At 41.3% G+C, this 23,391-nt stretch overlaps 1 protein-coding gene across 6 annotated transcripts in view; it reads right to left on the reverse strand.

The window, feature by feature from the left end:
- Positions 1–23,391, reverse strand: part of STAU2 (staufen double-stranded RNA binding protein 2) — a 491,304-nt gene that overhangs the window by 86,631 nt on the left and 381,282 nt on the right. For 4 of the 6 annotated variants that reach the window (XM_073631809.1, XM_073631807.1, XM_073631806.1 and 1 more), the window contains one exon: positions 19,827–19,940. The exons of the other annotated variants lie outside the window; for them this stretch is intronic. In XM_073631809.1, coding sequence (XP_073487910.1) covers positions 19,827–19,940 — 114 coding nt within the window. The remainder of the gene's footprint in view (positions 1–19,826; positions 19,941–23,391) is intronic. 6 annotated transcript variants of the gene reach the window in all.

Below are 23,391 nucleotides of genomic sequence, written 5' to 3' on the forward strand. Positions count from 1 at the left end.
TTGTCAGCGCTCCCTCCTCTCCCTGGCTGCATAGCAGAGCCGGATCACGTGACCTGACGGGAACAGATAAGTATACAGATCTTTTCTTTCTTACACAGGTTAGTCAGCGGGTGTTAGGAGGGGGGAGCATTTTTAAGGTTAGGTTTATCCCATAATTCCACTTTAAGGCCTGGGAGTAATGAAAAGAGCTCCCTTTGGCTTCAGACAAGAGTGAGTCTTTCTGGCCTGAGGTCTAGGTTCCTTCTGTTGGGGTAGAGTACATTAACCCCCGGAGACATCCTTGAAGAGGGTGCCCAAGGCAGCTGTGGCAACACATCCCTTGTAGTAATTGCAAGGAGAGGAGCTTCATAAGGAGACTCATACTAGAAAAAGGGCAGGAAATATTCGTTATTGTCCTTGTAGTAGTTTAGGGCTGTCAGCATAATCTTCTAATGGTCCAGATGTAGGCGATGTTATGAGAAGCCAAATCCCTTCTAATGAGCCTAGTCCATACCCTTAATATTTGACAGACTAGCATCTTGGCCAGGACATGTTGAAATGGAGGGCCTACCATATAAAACAAAGTTTTGGAAAGCATCTCTACAAGTTTATCTATGGAATCTTTAAAAACTGGTGCATCCTCCATGGGAGTTGTTGGTGCTTTATTAAGACAGGGTACTGTTGTATCCATGGCAGAAACGGCCCACTTCTTAGGACCTCTAAGGCATCTTAGACAGGTAGCAGCATTATTAGAAGCTACAGGCTGCTCTTCAATTTCTAAGATGGTGAAAACCATGTTGATAGGTGCTGAAATGGTCCTTCTAAGTTTGACAGCAATAGCAGCTGCCTGTGACTCCTCCTCTGTTGCAACATCATTCTTAAAGGATTACTGAGACTTCTAATCCGACAAAGCCACTTGATAGTATCAGAAGCTGCTGAGAAAAGAGGAAGGTGTTAAGGAGAAGGTGTTAAAGTATGCTTATAGCCTCTGCTGCCAGAGCAATTCAAGTTGCAATTTGGCCCATGAGATCGTGCATAACTGTTCTGAAAACTGGCTGGAATAGAAGAGAGGAGGGAGCCATTCCAGACAGGGCTAAGAAAGACACTTGAGGAGTGTAGGGTCTCCAGAAGTGGAGAACATTACAGGCTGTCATGTCAGGCCCTTGAAATGGAGCACTGCGGGCTACCCCGGAACAGTTAGTGGCTTATGAGCTGGAGTACATTGGGACTGGCCCTCGTGTGTCTTGGATCTGACATATTGTGATGTAAAGAGGGGACAACTCAGCTCAGGATACAAGGCAAAACCTTGGGTGCTCACAAACTGACTGCTGGAAGCAGGAGAGGATCATATGTCCAATGGTGACTAACTGAAGTTGAACCTCGTGTCCATTGTTAGAGCAAAGAGCCCTGGGGAGAGGGGACACCCCGTGCCTGGTGCCCCTCAATACTGGAAAGGAGGAGAACACTTGTCCATTGTCCGGATGATCATATAACAAGGATATCCATTTAAGAAAGAAGGGACCAAACCTCATGCGGCACAAAACATACCGCATATAAGTCCAATTAATAGAATCAAAGGCTTTCTCCAGGTCCAGAAACAGTACATCTAAACTGAGCTCAGTCCCTAACCTCCCTGAAACCTAGTGAGCTGGACTTCCTGTATATCCAGCCTCTGCTTCACTTTTATTAGTTAGCACTGTTCCCTAGATGTCTTTGTGCACTTAAAAAGTGGAATTCCAGCCAAAAAATTAGATTCTGCATAAGATTACTATTATTGCTGACATCAGCTTTTGCATTACCCACTATTTTGTTTTATAAATGGCTGATTAGAAAAAACTATTTAATCAAGCCATTTAATTGCCCTCCTCTCTCAGACCGACAATGGCTGGTCAGTCCCAGCACTACCCAGCCAGTCAGCTCTGTTCTGTCCCTCTCAGTCCTGCCTCTCATTTCCCCTTTGTCACGTATGCATGTCACATGCTCCTCTACTGTTGTCAACCTCAGTTCTCCCTAGCCAGCTTTGCCCCACTCAGTCCCGCCTTCTTGTGACATATCACATCACTTGCTCAGTAGAGAATGCATACACCTACCAGCCACTCTAATTTAGCAATGCAGTGGGACCGCGGTCACGTAACGAGGAATATTACAAGCAAAGAAAAAAAAAAAAGGTAAAAAGCGATTTTAAGGTTTTGGGTAGTACGATTGAGGTTATTGATTGGTTAGGATTGCGATGGGCTTTTCAAGGCATTACAACCACTTTAAGAATGCCCCCCTGGGAAAGGGAGAGGTATTCTGTAATCCCAACATACTTCTCCTCCACAGATAAATTACAGTTAGTTGCCGTTGTCACTCTAGGACAGGGTCACACTGTGAAAATAAAGGCCTGAAAAAAGAAAACAAATGCAGTCACTACATCTAAGGAATGGTAAGCTGAAATATATTTTTATTCTTGGGGTTAAATATTCTTTAAATTAAAAAGAGAGGGGAGAAAACCCTATAACTGTTTATGTGTTGGGGGAAGTTACATACCATTTGAATTTACCTTTGGATGCTTTAAAACTGTTCTTGGAACAGATGACAGCTTTTAGTTTAAATCAATCAAAAACCTCAACACAAAATGGCAGTCTAACCAGACAATCACCATCCTACCAGGCCACCATGCTGGACAGGATCTACGTGTTCAATAATCTCTTGCTAATTTTCACTAATTTTCTGCCTCGCCAACTTGAAAGCTATTTCCTAAACCAAAGCAGGCAGACAGTTTGACTAAGTGGTTCCACTGTGGTATCACCTTGTTTTCTTAAGAGACCTTTCTTCAGGAGACAGAGATGTGAGCCAGGAAGACAGAAAGAAGAGCTTTACATTTCATATCTGTTCAAAGAGGATCTAATGCTACTTCACTGATGTGCAATCAACTTGACAAATGGATGCTGTGCAACCCCGTGCCTCCCTCTGTAACCCGAGAGCCTGATTTACACAATATTCAGTTAAGTGAGGGAAGCCCAAATTCCAGACAGACTTAGTGCTGTCGTGCTGGAGAAAAAGCTGATCTGATAATTCTTCCCATATATTGAAATCTGATCATACTGGGAAAAATCTGCAACCCACGGGGTGGGATAAGCCAAAGAACATTATAAACATACACCCTGACACTGCAATTAAAACAAACAATAAAAAAAAACAATACCCCTCCCCCCCTTATAACTGAAAAAGGAATGCCTAATACTAAGGAAAAAAAAATTCTCAATTTTCAGTTGGAATTTAGAATAGTTCGATGTTTATGATATACCGCATTTTTTAAAACACACAGAATACATATAATGTGAACTGTAATATCCACCCAAGGATTTGTAATTCTCTCCTGTCACGTTTGTGATTCATACAAACAGGACTTGACAAATTTGCTTTGAATGTAGCAGCCAACTAAAAAAGGAAATGGTAGGATCCATTTTTTTTTTTTGACCAGTAGGGCTTCTTTTTCAGGCGACAGAGATGGCCAACCGTTGATCTCTAAAGAAGGTCGCTGATAAAAGGGGACTCTGATATAATTGGGAGGGGAGATCTCTAAGGGGGTGCAAATATGAAAGGACCCTAATCTAATGGGGGGTGAGGTCTCTAAGATAAGAGGGGTGCTTACATGAAGGGACTCTGATCTAATGGCAGGGGGGCTCTCTATGCTGCCTGTCCTAAAATTGCAGGACACATGAGGCAGGGAGCACCTATTGCTGGGTCAGAGTCATACATTCCTCTCACACAGTGCCCCCCCCTCCTCATACACTGTCCCCCTCCTCTGTTCCTGTTGGTGGGGCACCTGGGTTGTCTCTTCTCACCTGCCGGCCAGGTCACTCTTGGGCATCGTGCAGAGTCAGGGCTCACTGTCGGCTCCTCCGTGCACCGTCTTCACCATCTTCCCGGCCAGCCAATTGCAGAAGCCGCTGTCCCCAGCTCACCTCCCAATGGGGGGGGGGTCAAAAGTGGGCAGGAAGCTCCAGTCAATGGAGAGGGGAGAGGCTGACAGTCTGCCCAATCATTGTTACCCCATACAAGGGAAGAATGAAGATGAAGCGCTCAGTGGGGGGCTGCCCGAGGAGTTGCTCATATCTGGTGCCACTGGCAGTGGTGGATGGGCTGATGGGAGCCTGGGTGCCAGGACCTGATTTCTGGTTGCCGTGGCGACTTGGCGCCTGGGCTTTGTCAAGTCCTAAATACAATACAGCAGAGCCAATTTCTGTGTAAGTTAAGGAATACAGTGGTGTCATTTACTTGCCCCAGCCTGCTAAATAATAATAAATAAATAAATGAAGAGCAACCAGACACTGATAAGTCATCAGCTCTATTTGTCCCCAGTGTGGACACCTCTCTGCCAGTGCTGTTTTGCAAGGAATGACGGGAAACAGATTTCAAGACAGATTTAGGCTTAAACTAGTTGCATGTAAAATCCATTTTATACTTTTTAATAGGATACACATTATTTTAATTGATACATAACTGCATACATGTTTTTTACAGATCTGCCTGGCATTCAGCTTTAAAGCCCTCCTTCTCCCTTTACAATGATCAAAAATGACTGATTACACAACCTTAATTTGATTGTTAAATAATTTATGAGAGTAAGATTAAGAGGGCTTTTCACAGTTCTCGTCAACCGGCCTGCAGCTCATTGTCACATTTTGTGCAACCTCTTTTCCTATGACCTACAGAAGGTGAAATGTAGAAACTTAGAACATTACTTTTACAAACTCACTATATAGGTACTAGCAGCCATATGAAAAAATTAAGGAAGGCAAGCAGCTGAATAAGATGCAACAGAAGGCAAAGCCTGCAGCAACCCAGCAGGCGGGCTTTTTCTCCTGCATCTGTATAAATGCAACATTTCATGTCTGACTGGAGTATAAAAGGTAAATACACAAGTCTTTATTTAATGTGTGACCACTTCTGTGAATCACATTAATGATCTAGCCAAGATGGTGGTTCCATGGGCGTTAATAAGACAGTATGTGAGTGATGAAAATGTAGCTATTATGCAAATATCAAATTTATAAGCAAAGCTAAGATTTGCCTATTCAAGCAGCAGCTAACTTGCCTTTCTTTAGCTCACTTCCCTACCTCTCATTTTAATGCTAAAGCTGAATGGAGGACATGCTTGATACTTCTGGGTATGAACAAGCATGTGACTCACTCTATGTGACAGCACTAGGGCAATCATTTTGGTCACAGTCACACAGGGGGTCTATAGCCTAGTGTAGGCATCCACTTTAAGAACTTGTAGCTCGCATAGGACTTTCTTTTGCTCTGGGAAGCTGAATGGAGTAAAGTAGGAATAAAATGAAGAAAAAGTGGATTCATCTACATTAAAATAAGCCTATTGTTTTGTCCTGCATAGGCAAAGCATGAGCTCACTTACAGGATTGCTGAAGTTCAATGTAATTAAAGTGTAACTCCACTTTTAGTGGGCTTCGATAACCTCCCTGATCAGTCATGACAAGGCAGATAGTTACCTGTCCCTGCTTTGCCGAGCCTTTACTGTGGCATATGTTCAGAAGTGTACAGACTTTTCTTCAAAACCCACACTTTCAGGGCCTGTCTTCTCATTCAAACCACAATATCCATTTGTTTCAGTGGAGAATTCCTACTCCGTTAGATCAGAGTAGGAATTTTATATTACAAAAAATAGATGTTGCACGTATGGGTGGGAGAAGGAGGGCCAAATAGTGAAGAATTTAAGCAAGAGGCAGTGAAGTGCCAAACAAACCCCACAGCAAGGGCTCAGCAGAGTGGGGGATAGGTATGAGTGGTCAGGAGTAATCTGGAGAGGTAGCAAAGTCCATTAAAAGTTATTTTACCAAGAGTAGAATTATACTTTAAAATATACACATTTTAATGAATGCAGCACCTCTCCCCTGGAAAATGTATTTTAAAAAGTATTATTAAAATCCAACTACACAATTTTTTTTTCAAATACATTTCCTTGCCCGGATAAAAAAAAAAGAAAAGTCCCAATCAGAAGTTCCAGTACTGCATTCCTCATCATCCACCAGTCCCAGCTACTGCACCTCTGCATCATTTAGCCCACTTCTTGTAAGCCAAGGATGGTTAGATGACACCCTCCCCCGATCTCCCCAAGGGGCAGGTTCCTGAGCCCTGAGGTTACAGTAGGCCATGGGTAGGCAACCTTTGAGAGCTAGAGATCTACCTAAACAACATGAAAGAGATCAAAGATTATCTGGGTTCGGCACCATTTTTTATTTTTTTTAAGGATTTAACTAGCAAGGCCTAACTAAATAGTAAGGAAAATGTTAAAAATATAACAAATGTCACTGTAAAAATATAAACTGAGCCTACCTTAAAAGTAAACAGTGTGTGGCCGGTGTCAGTGGGGCAGAGGTTGGTGTCAGATAGAGCAGTGGACAGTGTCAGTAGGGCAGTGGACGGTGCCAGAACTTTATTTTTATTATATTATTTTTTACAAATGTTATTTTTTTACAATTTTCTTAGCAACCCTGTTGGGGGGGGCTTTGGTGAAATATCAGAAGTCTGAATAGATCACAGATGTCTCACTTTTGAGACACAGTCCTTAATCTCTGTCTAAACGAAGTTTACTATGCTTCAGTTATGAATGGGCAGGGGACCACACAGGTGGGCGAGGCAGCAGAAGGAAGGGGATAGGAGGGGAGGCATTTACTAGAATCAATCCCCTTTCCTCTGGCAGCAGCTGAATGCGGGTGGGAGGAAGAGGAGCAGGCTTTCAGCTGATGCAGGTGGAAATGAGAACAGTTCCAGAAGATGCCGCCTCCACTCCTGTCCAGGTACCGGGGATTGGCAAGGAAGAGCCCTGATCTACCCATCACCTGCCCGCGGTTGACAGGTAGATTGCGATTGATGGGTTGCTGACCCCCGCAGTAGAGTGATGCAAGGAATAGCAGTCACCAAAAAAGTATGCATGTAAGAAAAAGAAAAAATGTAAAAAGGAATGGATGGGCACCAAGAGTAGAGTGGGTGTTCTAGTGAGGAGCCTGCCAACCTGTTGATGGCCTTACATGAATGGAAACAACACAGGTCTCGAGTGCTCATCAGTTAGCTATATAATCAGTAGGAGTATCAAGGAGTTAACTAAAGTAAACTCAGGATGCAGCAGGCCATCAGTGCACTGTTTACCCTCCTGTTGTCAGGGTCTCAGAAAAGGCTTCCCTACCCAAACATGTCATGCTGGACTGAATGAATTCTAACAGCTGCCGATCTGGTAACATGGAGAAGCTTAGTGGTGATGTCCTGCTGAATTCACGTCTTGTATGTGTTCAGAAACATCAAGCAGGTCTTGCAAAGCTTTCTCTCCATGGGGCATGTTAAAGAGGAGTACAGTGGATGTTCACAAATGGCAAAATTGTCTAAATACTTGTGTACTTTCTCGACAGGTGTTAAATGTCAATCCTCCTTATCGGACTTCTGCAAACAACCTCTACTGGTGGTGAGCAATGCCATTTAAAGCTAAACTATAGGAATTAGCCAAAATCCACTATTGTAATGGTGTCCACCTGCACTGCAAGGGTTAATGGCTCATTAGGTCTATGGATCCATGAATAAGGAGTATTAGTAACCTTATTCCCAGCTTGGGCAGGCTCCCCTCAGCGCTGCCTTCTCTCTAAATCGCTATACTCACAGTCGCACCCCAGCCTTTTTTACCTACAATATAGGGTTACTAACCATACACTGCATGTGCTGATGCTGAGGTACCGCCCTTGGGAAGGAGATTTAGGGAGAAGGAGAGCACTGGAGCTGGCGGGAGTGGGGTGGTGGTAAGGTAAGTAATACATTCTATTCCTCTTTTAGACTTAAGTATTTAGCATTTGCAGTGCGAGGCTGGACACTGCAAGAGTACATTTTGGCTAATTCCCAGACATCAGCTTTAATACAAGCCAGCAATGTTGTTGAAATGCAAGCTACAGAAACAGCTTCTGCTCTTGGTACATTGCAGCATTAAAGCCTAATTCTAGGAAGCCTATGACTTTAGTTCGTTTTGGTCAAGCTGATCCAAATTAATTATTTCTTTACTAATCAGCATGTATAAACTGTAGGTAACATCAGTTACCTACAGTATACAATATCATGTACTGACAGCAGCATGGGGACTTCCCATCCAGTTCGCAGAGCAAAATCAAATCGATTGACAGGAAACCCCTTTTTTTTTTCTTTTATGAATGAATACAAGACTTCCTCTGATTGACGGAGTTAGAAAGGTGGGCAGATGTCGTCATAGTCTCCGGCTCACAATATTTATGTCTCTGTCATCTGACAGGGCTAAGTAAAATTAAGGACTGGCTAATTCGGTCGGGAGCTCTCGGTCCGTCATGGGCACACCAAGCTAAGGAGCAGCTAACATTTCGTGGAAGACTCCACGACTCTCTCACCTGGCTTAGACACTACTAGTTACAACATACCTACCTGTTTGCTTACTATGTAAGTAGCCATTTGGCTTCTAAATAAAACCCAGTTGCTTTTACTTGCTACACTTAGTCTGGCGCTCCCCTCTGTTCCTTTTGTGGAAAATTGTCAGGCAAACAGTGGTTGCATCCAATCAGAAGCAGTCACTGTTGAAGAATTTTGACAGTCACAGAGCTTGCCTCTGTCAGACTATAACAGCCGATGGGGGAGGTTTCTCGATCCATAATCTTTAGCCTGGATGGGGAAATCTATAAACTTTACAATGTATGACCTGCTTTGCTTTCTTACTACAGGCCCAAACCAGAAAATTATGTTATTTTCAAACACTACATCCAAAACTAACAGCTCCACTTCTCTCTACATATCAGAAATTGACTCATTCTACTCACATAGATTTTCTCATTTACATTCCACAGCATGTGGATATTTATGAGCCACATAAAATGGGCATGTTTCTCTCCTTCTGTTGCACCAAAGGCAGTAAACAGCTAGTGAATAATAAAAACACATTTGATAGTGTAGAGTTTTTTTTTTAGGTGTGCATAGATTGAATTTCCATGCCATTAAAATGTATAAAATAACTAAAATAGAAATAGAAGCTTGTACAGAACTCATTGCCACTCAGAATTTAACAAAATTTTCTAAACATTGTTATTAAAACCATACTTAAGGTAATTACTTCCAAATGTTTTAGGGTTACGTAATTTCTTTAGAAACAAAAATGGCCAATTTGATCAAGACTTCTACCCCCTTGTCAAAATTCTTCCGCACTGCTAGCTGACATTAAAGTCAAGCCATAGTGCCTGTCACCAGAGATTTAATAACTTTAATATCCTAGGGATGGCTCGTTTCTCTGTAATACCAACAAAAGCTTTACCACCTTGTTTGAGAAAAAAAAAAAAGACTATACTAAATGCTCCGTCTCAAATATCACTTGGGAAATTCCTTCAAATGTCTTACAATACAGAGAAAACATTCTGTCATTAGTGGAATGAGTAAAACACAATTTACCTCACTGTAGAACACTTCGGAGCTTATTAAATAATCAACTTGAGTCTATGAAAACGTTTTTGTGCAATTCTTGCAGAGCTTTGCAACTCTTTAAACATTATTTGAAAAATTGTCTCCATTTTTGCAGTGAAGGACAGCTGAAAGACAAATTAGCTGATCTTCTAAACTAGAAACACAAATTGTGGTCTGTGCCTATCCCACTTTAAAACATCTGGCTAAAAGGAAGCACAAGAAAGAAGCACTTATTATTACATTTGTTAACCAGAAGTTCCTCCTATATGGGCCCTTCTGAAATGGACTCCAGTTTGTTACCAAGGGTTTTATCTTGACTTTAGAATAGAGCCTTCCCTGCCTGTCACCCATCCTTCACCCACCCACTCAATCAGACATGCTTGGTGGCCAATAAGGCCCTCCCACTAGACATGGTGATGACATGATAAAACAGGGGTCTTCAAAAAGTTTCTGCACTTTTATATTTTTGTTGGAAACGGTGAGGGCAGGAGGAATAATAATTGATCATGTCTGAGAGCGTCATGTGACTAGTCTGTCTGGCAAGCCAGTTGACCTTGCAGTTTAGTATAAGCGTTGTCACGCTGTGGTGAAAATGGCTACAAAACTTATAAAATAAGTGTGGAAACTTTTTGAAGAACCCTTGTAGGTTTCTAAAGAATGATATGCAGGTACCTGCATGTAAGTTTGCCTGAGAGTGTCATGTGACTAGTCTGTCTGGCAAGCCAGCTGACCGTGCAGTATAGTATAAGAGTTGTCACGCTGCGGTGAAGATGGCTATGAAACTTATAAAAAGAAAAGTGTGAAAACTTTTTGAAGAACCCTTGTATGTTTACACAGAAGGCTATGCAGGTACCTGCATGAAAGTTTGGCATTTTTCTGGAGCTCGTCATGGATAACAAAAGTTTATATATTATAGGTTTGCATTTTGTGCTAGTCTTTGGTAGAGAAGGGAGGGGTTAGCGTTTCTTTCAAGTTGTTATTGCTGTCTGTGTGCTCATTTTGGACATGTACTGTATTCATTTACTACAGGTATTTATATAACATCGACAATTTAGGCATTTTATATGCTGTACATTCACATGAGTCTCTGCCCTCAAAGAGCTTACAACCTCTCAATTTCAAGGTCTATCTCACATGCATACACACACACACACACGCTAGGGCAAATTTGGCCAGGAACCAATTAACCTACCAGGTTAAACCCAGAGTACCCACAGAAGCACAGGGAGAACATGCACATTTCATGGAGATAGTGTCCTGTCTGGAATTCAAACCGCGGACCCCAGTGCTAGGCAGAAGTGCCAACCATTAAGCCACCGTGCTTCACAATCACTTTCTGTCCAGATGAATGTTTTCTCCAGGACAAAAAGTGAAAAGAATCTAAAGTTTACCATGGACAATGGAACAGGAGTAGAATGCAAATATCCCAAAAGAGGTACTAATAAAACCTTAGTGATGCTCTTGCCTGTTTCAAACAAAACCAAAAAAATTGTTTTGGATAGAGATTTAACTGAAGAGTGCATGTTTGTTGAAAATCATTTGTATTTTAAAGATTTTTGAACTGTTTATTTGTTCCCTTTCTAACGCTTATAGGGAGCTAAACTATAATGTGGCATTCATCAATTTGTTCAATTTTCATAAAATCTGAAAAATTGGCCAGTGCATAGTCAGCTTTAGGCAATCTATAAGTAATATTTTATTCATTTGATCTGATTAAATTCTACAAGAAACCTTATCCTGGCAGCTTTGGGTACACCACACCAGATCCCAGTGTGTGTACAATGTGGAATATAAACAACTTATTTAACGCTTCTCAAATCAAGCACAATGGAGAAGAAGCGTACTTAATGAGACCAAGTTAGCATAAAAAAAAAAAAAATAAATAAATCAAATTATACAATCTCACAAAACATGCTCTGCAGTGCAGTTCTGCAAATATTGTTCTATAATAAACAAAGGCAGCACTGAGTAGCTTGGTTTTGAAATGAGATTTGTCCAAGCATTTTATAATCAAGCCTCTGTTCCACAGAGCTTACAGCTTGTTACAATAAATGTTCGGGGCTATTTAAACACTTAAAGTGTATCTATGGTCAAAATGTAAAATCATATATTCATTTCCACATTATAATTCAATTATTTCTAGCCTACTCGTATTAACCTGATTGATCTTGAAGTTTGTAACTTACTTTGTGAAGATCCCCACACATTTACTTCCCGGAATTCTGAAACACATATTCACTACGCCCTGTGGGAAGGCACAGCAGGTCACACATTTCACAGAGCCTGCCTTCTGAACTACAGAGGTGCTGAGAGGAGGAGTATCAGGAGGCGGAGTCCATACAGGAATCACTGCCTAAGTGCAGTATGGGATATGTAGTCCTTAGAAATTGAAAGTAAACAGCAGAAGAGAAACTGCAAAGTATGCAGGGAATACAGGAAGTTGTGGAGAGAGACAGTTGCCAGAGAGGTAGTACATAAAACGAATAGAGATTCTTCAAGTAAGCTTATATTGGATTGTCAAAAAGAACTATTGTTTGTATTGATAAACAATGCTGCTTGGCCGGCTTCTGTTGGACAAGTATGCTGGAAAACCAGCCAATGGCTGAGATTGCTGACCGGAGTGTTCTAGCGGGGGGGGGGTCCCCCTGTGTCAGAACACAACAGCTCAGTGGGAGAGATCTCTGTACTAACGTCAGATCGCAAGTACATCGGCTCTGACCGAAGCTGACAGTTGTTTTTCGTTCAACCAGGAAAAAAACAAATAGTGTGTACCAGGCTTAAAAGAACAATCCGAAAAACATTTTCATATATATTCTCTGACTTGCAGCCTTGTTAGATATGAATTTGGGGCCTTAGTACAAGACCATTAGAGACAGGAGCCTTTCTTTCTTTTTTGCCCTAACTGATTTGCCACTCCACTTTTCTTTCTTTCTTCCTCTACACCTATCCTACTTTACATGCCTCCCCCTTTCCTCATAGTTCTAAAATACAGACAATTACAGGGGAGACATCAACTCATTCTGTTTGCTACTTTGTGGAACTTCCACTGATATTATACATGTCTACTTTGTATTGCTTGTTCTTTATTTTTGCTTTGGTAATGTACCGGTTTTCTTACTGTATACAGTTGTATTACAATATGACTTCTATGACTGGATGCCTAACCCTATCATGTGTCTTAATAAAGAATAAAAAAAAAAAAAAAAAAATTAGATTTTTACATTTTTCTACAAAACACAATATGACTGCCTTTGCTGTCTAGGAGTATAACCCCAATTCCAAAAAAGTTTGCACGCGGTGTAAAATCTACATTAAAACAGAATGCAATGATTTGCAAGTCCCATAAACCCATATTTTATTCACAGTAAAAAAATGTACCATTTTAGGAAAAATATAAAGTCATTTTGAAATTGATGCCAGCAACAGATCTCAAAAAAGTTGGGACAGGGACTTTTACCACGGTGTATCATCATTTTTTTTTTTTAACACTGTAAATGTCTAAGAACTGAGGAGACCAGTTGCTGGAGTTCTGCAAGAGGAATGTTGTCTTATTTTAGCCTGATATAGGATTCTAACAGCTCAACAGTACTGGGTTGTCTTTGTCATATTTTTAATTTCAAGATGCACAAAATATTTTCAACTGGTGAAAGGTCTGGAAGGCAGGCAGGCCAGTTCAGCACCCGGACTCTTCGACTCCCAAGCCCTGCTGTTGTCCTAGATCCAGTAAGCGGTTTAGTACTTCCCTGCTGAAAAATGCAAGGCCTTCTCTGAAAAAGACATTGTCTGGATGGGAGCATATGCAGCTCTTAAACCTGGATATATATTTTCGCATCTTTTCCTGATGTGCAAGCTGCCCATTCCATACGCACTAATGCACTCCCATACCATCAGAGATGCAGGCTTTAGTACTGAGAGTTGATAACAATCCAGAAGATCCGTCTCCTCTTTAGATTAGGGCACGCAGCACTCATGATTGCCAAAAGAATATCAAAGCTTGATTCGTCTGACCACAAAACAGTTTTTTCTCACTTTGCAACAGACCATTTTAAATGAACTTTAGCACAGAGAAGACGGCAGTGTTTCTGGATCATGTTTAGACATGGCTTTTTTGCATGATAGAGCTTTCATTTGCATTTTTGGATGGCACAGCATATTGTGTTCACAGACAGTGATTTCTGAAAGTATTCCTGAGCTTATGCAGTGATGTCAATCACAAAATCATGCCTGTTTTTAATGCAGTGCTATCTGAGGGCCTGAATATCAAGGGCATCCAATATTGCGTTTCGGCCTTGTCCCTTGCACACACCAATTTCTCCAGATTCTCAGAATCTTTAGATATTATGTACTGGAGATGATGATATATTTAAAGTCTTTCCAAATTTACATTGAGGAATATTATTCAGAAATGTATGTAATCAATTAGTCTAGCGCTAGTGTAGTTTTTTATGTTTGGTTAAGAAAAGCGCTACACTAATTGATTATATAGATTTTTTTTTGAGTAGGTGATAAAACTAGGGTGAGAGCAGCTTTTCCATAGCTTAGAGTTAACGGAGTAGGTTAAAGCAACGAGGGTATATATAGTTGTATTGTAATTCTTCTGAAATTGTTTAACAAATTTTAAATGCAGCCTTTCACAAATTGGTGAACTTCTGCCCGTATTTACTTCTGGGACACTCTGACTCTCTAAAATGCTCTTTTTATACCCAATCATGTTACTGTCCTGTTGCCAATTAACCTAATTAGTTGCAAAATGTTTTTTCTTGTGAGCACCAATTACTTTGCCATCTTTTTGCTGCCCTGTCCTAACTTTTTTAAGACCTGTTGCTGCCATAAATTTCAAAATTAACTTTTTTTTCCCTAAAAATGTACATTATCTCAGTTTAAACATATATGTTTTCTATTGTGAATAAAATATGGGTTTATGAAATTTGCAAATCATTGTATTCTGTTTTTATGCAGTTTTTACACGATGTCCAAACTTTATTGGATTTGGGGTTGTAACAAGTACACATTGAACAGCAACTCTGGGCAACATGTAGTCAATTAGTGAACCATTAATGCTATCCAGGAAACACTGCAACCATGCTTAAGTTGAAAAGTCCATTCCGTTCACCTTGCTTTGAGTTTAAAGGGACCCTGTCACCTCTCTAAAAAATACAGGCAGTTGCACTCTGTAAAATGAGGGTGAATAGTTAACTGCCTGGCAGCTAGTACATTCTCTATCTTGCAGAGCTAGCAGCACCTGGGCTATCAAATACTTTTGGTTGTGTTGGACAGTGTGTACCTGTAGTGACGCAGTGACATGCATGGGAAACTAAGACACCCAGCTTGGGGAAGACAACATGCTTAAAAGTGTAGAATAGTAGTGGTGCTGCTAGCTTTGCAGGAGGAGTTTTTAATTTGGGAAATACTAGGTTCACTTTAAACAATCCCTTCCCGATTTATCAGGTTTTTCAGAGTGCTTTTAGAATGTATGTAAACTTGACCAAATTTTGCATTTTGCACCCTGTTTCTAATGCTTTAATTTATGAAGGTGAGGCTGCATTAAGTTCAAAATCAGCACCAGCATGGACAGAACTAAGGATACCAAAATCTATAGGGTTTAACCAGATGTGGAGCCAGGTGTAAAAAGTACAGTATATATTAGGATAAATATTAGAGCCCAGTCCTAAGTTTAAAATGTATTATTGGGAGTGAATGTTTGCTTGTTAGGCTGATCCCTTGAGATCTGTGCTTCTTAAAATTGGCCATACACTAGAAGATTTTTTTAAACAAGCATTATACAAAAATTTTCAGTATGTTTGATGACTTGATGGATGTAGTTTGAAAATATTTCAAAATTATGAGTACTGCTTGGACCTTGAAGAAGGGGACATACCCCGAAAGCTTGTCCTGAAAAATTGTATGTTAGTGCAAATAAAAAAAGTATCACGGACAGTACTCAATTTTCTCTGTCACAATTGCACTAATACGGCTACAATCAAATCAAAATTACGAAAAATAGTTAGAAATTTGTGTGTTCAAGAAAAATTCTTATTCTGCTCCTTTGAATTTTCTCATCACTGCAGTCAAAAATAAACTCTGATTTGACACACTAACAATAAGAAAAATGAACACATTTTGAACAAAATTCTACTAGTGTATTGCCAGCTTAAATTTCTGACCTAAAACAAGTATGCCTCAAATGAAGTCAAAATTCCACCTCTGAATGCTTGTTCTGGGTCAGTGACAATAAGAAAACAAGGAAAGGCAAAGTGGAAACTAGCAAAACTAATGAAACAGAAAATCCATCAAAATATCTATCTTTTCTAATATAAAGTTTGCATGGGGCTTCTGAACAGGGCTCATCTCACTATTACTCTTTGACCCCTTCCCGACCAGCCGCCACAGTTATACTGCAGCAGGTTGGCACTGCTGTACGTCGGCTCTTTAAAACCCGCTGGGCACCCGCGATCGCTCGTGATAGAATGAGAATTGGGATCTGTGTGTGTAAACACACAAATCCCGGTTGTCAGGGGAGAGTAGACAGATCGTGTGTACGTAGGAACAACGATCTGTCTCCTCCTCTAGTTAGCCACACTCCCCCCACAGTTAGAAACACACATAGGGAACACAGTTGAACCCCTTGATTGCCCCCTAGTGTTAACTAGGGCTGCTGAAATTAATCGCAGCATCGATGCATCGCGATTCGGGTGTCCCCGATGCGGCATCGATGCATGCGACCCGAAAAATTGATTTCTGGCCCCGTCCCCTCCTGGGAGAGCGCTCCGTGCATTAAGCTGTTATTAGTGTGTGTATATTCTGGTCATGTGACTCAGCCGCGCCTCCCTCCTCTCAGTCTATCCTGATGTCAGCTCCGCCCACTGACTGGAGCTATCAGGTCAGAAGAGAGGCGGGCGGGGCTGACATCAGGAGAGACGTGAGAGGAGGGAGGCGCGGCTGAGTCACATGACCGGAATATACACACACTAATAACAGCTTTATGCACGGAGCGCTCTCCCGGGAGAATTCACTGCTGACCTGAGATGTGACAACCGGCGGAACACCGGCCGCACGATTGGAGATCGGGGGGAGATGGTGAGCAGGCAGATCGCCCTGCTCATTACAGGCTGCTACCGGCAGAGCAGCATGTAAGTACAGAGGGGGAGGGGGGGCGCTGTGACACAATTCCATAACATAGAATTGTCTTCTATGTGCCTTCATCACACCACAACTCTGCATTATTGTCCCCAGTGTCTGACCATCTCCTGTGCCATGTCCCCAGTGTCTGACCATCTCCTGTAGCATGTCCGCAGTCTCTGATCATCTCCTGTAGCATGTCCGCAGTCTCTGATCATCTCCTGTAGCATGTCCGCAGTCTCTGATCATCTCCTGTAGCATGTCCGCAGTCTCTGATCATCTCCTGTAGCATGTCCGCAGTCTCTGATCATCTCCTGTAGCATGTCCGCAGTCTCTGATCATCTCCTGTAGCATGTCCGCAGTCTCTGATCATCTCCTGTAGCATGTCCGCAGTCTCTGATCATCTCCTGTAGCATGTCCGCAGTCTCTGATCATCTCCTGTAGCATGTCCGCAGTCTCTGATCATCTCCTGTAGCATGTCCGCAGTCTCTGATCATCTCCTGTAGCATGTCCGCAGTCTCTGATCATCTCCTGTAGCATGTCCGCAGTCTCTGATCATCTCCTGTAGCATGTCCGCAATCTCTGATCATCTCCTGTAGCATGTCCGCAGTCTCTGATCATCTCCTGTAGCATGTCCGCAGTCTCTGATCATCTCCTGTAGCATGTCCGCAGTCTCTGATCATCTCCTGTAGCATGTCCGCAGTCTCTGATCATCTCCTGTAGCATGTCCGCAGTCTCTGATCATCTCCTGTAGCATGTCCGCAGTCTCTGATCATCTCCTGTAGCATGTCCGCAGTCTCTGATCATCTCCTGTAGCATGTCCGCAGTCTCTGATCATCTCCTGTAGCATGTCCGCAGTCTCTGATCATCTCCTGTAGCATGTCCGCAGTCTCTGATCATCTCCTGTAGCATGTCCGCAGTCTCTGATCATCTCCTGTAGCATGTCCGCAGTCTCTGATCATCTCCTGTAGCATGTCCGCAGTCTCTGATCATCTCCTGTAGCATGTCCGCAGTCTCTGATCATCTCCTGTAGCATGTCCGCAGTCTCTGATCATCTCCTGTAGCATGTCCGCAGGCTCTGACCATCTCCTTTAGTATTTTGGAAGAGAGCCTGGAGCTCCTCTGCTGTCTCTTTTTTTCTTAAGAACAGATAGAATAAAAAAAATGGAGTTCTCCTGACTACTTGAATTTTTTTTTTTTTATGAAAACCATGAGCACTTGCGGACTTGCGCTGTAATCGTGATGCATCGTGATGCATCGCGGAATCGAATCGAATCGTTGACTTGATAATCGTAATCGAATCGTGAGGCCAGTGAAGATGCGCACCCCTAGTGTTAACCCCTTCCCTGCCAGTGACATTTTTACAGTAATCAGTGGCTATTTTTAGCTCTTATCGCTGTATAAATGTCACTGGTCCCAAAAAAGTGTCAAAAGTGTCGGATGTGTCCGTCGCAATGTTGCAGTCCGGATAAAAATCGCAGATCACTGCCATTACTAGTAAAAAAAATTAAAATAATAAAAATGCCATAAATCTATTTCCTATTTTGCAGACGCTTTAACTTTTGTGCAAACCAATCAATATACGCTTATAGCATTTTTTTTTTTACCAAAAATATGAATACATACCGGCCTAAAATGATGAAGAAATTTGTTTTTACATTTTTTTGGCAATATTTATTAAAGCAAAAAGTAAAAAAAATTTTTTCCCCAAAATTGACGCTTTTTTTTTTGTTTATAGCGTAAAAAATAAAAAACGCAGAGGTGATCAAATACTGCCAAAACAAAGCTCTATTTGTGGAGAAAGGACGACATAAATTTTGTTTGGGTACAAGGTCGCACAACCGCGCAATTGTCAGTTAAAACGACGCAGTGCTGTATCGCAAAAAATGGCCTGGTCAGGAAAGGGGCAAATCCTTCTGGGGCTGAAGTGGTTAAAAGTGGTCTTTTGGGTCACCAATTAAAAAAATAACATTATCAAATAGAATATTTGAACTAAACCAATGAAATTTGCCCAGTAAATAATGAAAAAAGATGAATCATCACTGAGTGATGATTTCCTAAAGTCACCAATGCAAAAATGGCTTTCAGAGTTTTACTTTGTGGTACCTTACTGAATCTTAGTTTCAGGTTGGATATACACGATCAGCAAGTGTCTGTATGCCCCTCCTTGAACCTGCTACAACCTTTTCTAAAATGTATTTTTATAAATCAGTTTAATTTAATTGTATGTATTTATTTAATTTCTAAAAAGGCAGAAAACACAGTGTCTACTAGTTTTAAGTGCTCACTGCCCTTAATAAAAGCCTGAGTTCACAAAAAATCACTCTACGTAGGGTCATCGCTTAGGGTCTGTTCTGTGATTAAACAAAATCAAGCTTCTGAAGGGCAGTGTTGTACAAGACCAATACATAATGGAACAGTCCAGATTGATTTGCTACATGCAGAAACCAGGGGTTCAAATCGGAAATTCCACCCATTTTTAACAAGAGCAAACTTTTTTTTAGTAAATCTCTGTGAGTTGTTAGTCCTTAAAAATTTTAGTAAGAAAAGGCAAAGAAGGGTTTACCATGTGCATATTACTGTGTATTTGTTGACTAGGTTTCTAGAAGATTATGGCACACCCCAATGATCCTGTTTTGTTTAGGATGGCCATATGTCTCAATACTGGCTACTCTTGAGGTAACATCTGTTTATCTATGACTGTATGTACAGTTATGACAAATAGTCGACTTTTCTCATTCTGATTTTTTATTTTTACAGAGATAAAGCAATGGTATTGTCTGCAGATTTGAAGCTAAGATAGGTCAACTCCACCCCCTCTTTGCAAAGTGGAATTCTACTGCTGTGTGCTTTTTGTAACAGAACTACACACCAGTTTCCGACAAAGTGAAGACTGATTGATTACATCTGGGAAGGTACCTTGGTCTCTGGACTGCTGAATGGAACTGAGTAATAATACTATCTCATAAAATGATTTTGATTTACTAAGTGCTGGTTTTTCTTTTCCACTTTACTCCTATTATCAAGGATGCCGAGGCCCTCCTCCTTCTAAGTTCCTTGCCAGCCCTCCTGTGACTTTGCTGGACTCATCACTTTCCTGTAATATTTTGCATACAAGCTCTTGTATGCATCTCCACAGTTTAGTGTTCTATACAAAACGAGAACGTTACCATGTATGGGCAGCACAACTAACAATTAGAGGATGTCCATCACAATACTCCATCACCACAGGATGAATAACATTGTGAATGTGGCATGACTGGTACCTGATCGTGGCTGGTTTCCACAGAGTTGCCAATGCCATGGAATGTCATCTGCACAGGCGACAGTGTCAAGCATGTCATGAAATCATTCCCGCTCTGTCTATCATTGTAACTGACCTGCACCCAAAAAAAAAATAAATCAATAATAACAGTTACTAAAATGTATAAATGCGTTTTAAGGCAGAACTCAAACTGCGTGGTAATACCTATCAAGGGGAAATAAGACAATGGAATTCCATACAGAGTCACAATAAACATTCCTAATTAAACACTATTAAATGTTGCCATAGACAGTGTAGAATTCATAGGCAATGAGAGTGACTTAAACACGTCTTACTAGAAATGCAAGTGGCACACCTAGTTTAGAAATGTCTTGGATAACAACTTTTTGATTTTTTTCCTTTTCAGGAATAAACAGATTTCACTGTACCAATGCCACACAAACAAAACAGAAACAGGTAGACAGTAAGGACTGGTGATTAATTTGACAATTTGCAGACACTGTAATCACCTATGATGGTTTTTAAAATGTACCATTTTGTCAAAATATAGTAAATAACTTGACTCATATGAACATACAAATTGTAGTTGAATAATATACTGTAGTAGTTACATAAAAAAGACTAACCTATTAAAATCTGAGATCTTCATATATATATATAGTCTTCCAAAAACTAATAGCTGTTCAGTGTTATAACGAAGAGAGATTCCTGCAAGGCACAGCCAATGACATTGCAGGCTTGCAGATCAGCAAACCAAAACACACTATATTTCTGTAAAATAAAAGCGGGATAACTGGACTATAGGAGAAAACAACTCAAGTAATTTTCCATCCCTGATTACAGTAGTATAAGGAAAGAGGAGGGGTGGGAAGGGAAAGCAAGCTGGTGGGGAAGGGGGAGGCTGGACAAAAACCCTCCTCAAGGGGTGGGATTTTAGGGAAAAATTGGCTGAGTTGTGTAGGTAAGCATTTGGATAAACAATTAAAATAATAAAATAATAATATTTATTAAACAACAATATAAGAAAATGTATACAATACATAAATGGACATATACTATAACAGTAGTGACATCAACGATTCGTGCGTGACTAAAGCCAACATGTTTCGCTAGTGGAAATTCGCTTCATCAGGGCTAGACACGATGCAGTTAATGCATTTACACTGTGTAAACAAAAAGCAGTCTTAGATCATCCAATGACATAACAAAGCCTAACAGATACTGATTATAACAGACAGTTGCTCACCTACTATAGTTTCAGGACTAAGTTAAAATCACCATTCAAAAGACAGCAACCGCAAAGCCGGCCGGTATGAAATGTCGCTGGGTGCCAGATCCCAGAATGACAGTGCCAGTAGGAGAACTGAGCCATACACTCAGGATGTTATACGTGGGAACCACTGCTGCAAATTCAAGAGAAAAATATATATGTATATATATCAGGCGGCATCAAAAGTTATTAATAGCTCAGTCTATATTGACCGTGATTGGTCATTGCCAAATCCGTTATATGGAATCAATGATATATATATATAGTGCCCGATATTATATAATATAATAATATAATATATATTGGGTAATCCTATTAGTGCAGGGGCCCAACGCAACTTTCCTTGGACTAACATACAAATCAAGATAATGCCAAATATAGATATCCCCACAGGGCAAAGACCACAGAAGCATGACAAGTAACAAAAGCTAGGAGACATCTGCATACAGTCCCCAGTACATAACCGGAAAACCGATACTTTCATAAGAAAATGTTTCTATCTACAATATGTGGACTTACCCTTCTAAGCAGGAGAGGGAGGGAGGGGGAGAGCGAGGACAGCGTCAAAAAGAAGTGTTTGCTCATAGAGGATACGGGCGTCCGCCCGTTCACGATGGATGGCCGCAGGATGTGTCAGACAGACACCATCCGCGCTTCCATCTTTAAATGGTATGGCCCCACCGGAAGCAATCAGGTCAGAATGACCTCCGGCATTGCTTCCGGTCCGGGTGTCCCTGCCGTAATGCGCGCGCATGCGCACAGCGAGCGTAAGCACGCTCCACCTAGCGTAATGCGCGCGCATTGCCCACAACGCACATATGGCGTGATGGGCAGCTGGGGGTGGATAAAGGGGAAGCTCCACCCCCTGGGCAGGGACATCCGAGTCCTCCCACTTAGTCGCAGACATAACCGGACGGCTGCGGATGTGCCGAAAAATGGTGCCAAAAAGACAAAAAATAAAAAATAAAAAAAAATAAACAGTATAACAGCGAATAATACAAAAAATATATATATATATATGTATCATACTTATCGGTCAGGAGGACCGACTATCTAACGATAGTTGTATAAATATGCTTTAGCAATAAGTAATATACACAAAGAAAAATTTAATTATCTGCATGGAAAGAAAGTGGTTGAAAAAAAGTGGTTGAAAAAATAGCAGCAAAGGATTTTGTGATGAAATTGATTATTCAGTCATAACATAAGTGGGAGATACTAGTGAATAATAGGACTAGCTAGTAGGGGTCACTCAATAGCAACCTAATTCCCCTAGTAAGTATGAAATAAATCCAATAAGCTTGTTTCTAGACTCCCAGGATGGATAGTTATCAACTGTATAGATATACGCAATGTTGTACGCCTAAAGGGTAAATAAGAGAATACCCCAGCCTTGTTGTAACCCCAGATGACAGACAATGAAACGGAGGTGGAGGTGATGGTGACATCCACAGCTACGGTCATAATTTCAGCAGGTAAGAATTGGTAGCACAGGATATGGTATATAATTAAAATATGTGCGTACTCGGTATTTATGAGGGTAGCTGGGATTATAGAAAGGGGTTAAACGTGAGTGCAGTGTTGAGGCCCGGTGGACTGGTTGCCCGTTGGTTATATATCCATCTGGCCTCACGCTGCAGGATCATTCTATCCACATTCCCACCCCTCTCTGGTTCAGGTATAACCTCAAGGGCGAAGAAGGACACATAGTTAGGATCATAGCTGTGTTGGAGGCCCACATGTTTACAGATGGGGGTATACAGTAGTCCTGCGTCCAGGTAGTACAGGTGGTCCTGTATCCTTCTAGCAAAAGGGCGTTTAGTTTTCCCTATATAGAAAGCACCACAACGGCACATGGCCAAATATACAATGCCCGTTGTGGTGCAGTCAGCATATCCTTTAAGTTTGTGAAGGCCTCCTCTCGGGAGGGGACAACTCCGGCCCTCCCTAATCCATGGGCAAAATTGACATTGTCCGCATCTGAAGGTGCCGCTGCCACCCTCGGCCCCTGCCAATGATCTTGCAGATTGTAGGTGGCTATGGACAATCGCATCTCTAATGGAGCGTGATCTCCTATAGGTAATTTGAGGCACGCTGGCCACATATTTTGAGATGATAGGGTCCTCGGACAAGAAATGCCAGTTGTTACTAATGAGACTTCTAATCTCCTGTTGCTGTGATGTGAACGTAGTGATTAACCTAGTAGTGGAATGTTGGTCTCTCACTTTCTGTTTAAAGATGAGAGTGTCACGTGGGTTCAGTTTGGCCCTTTGATAGGCTCTTTTTAGGACTTTTT

This window comes from Aquarana catesbeiana, linkage group LG05 (assembly GCF_042186555.1).
Source record: "Aquarana catesbeiana isolate 2022-GZ linkage group LG05, ASM4218655v1, whole genome shotgun sequence".
In the NCBI taxonomy this organism is placed as follows: domain Eukaryota; kingdom Metazoa; phylum Chordata; class Amphibia; order Anura; family Ranidae; genus Aquarana; species Aquarana catesbeiana.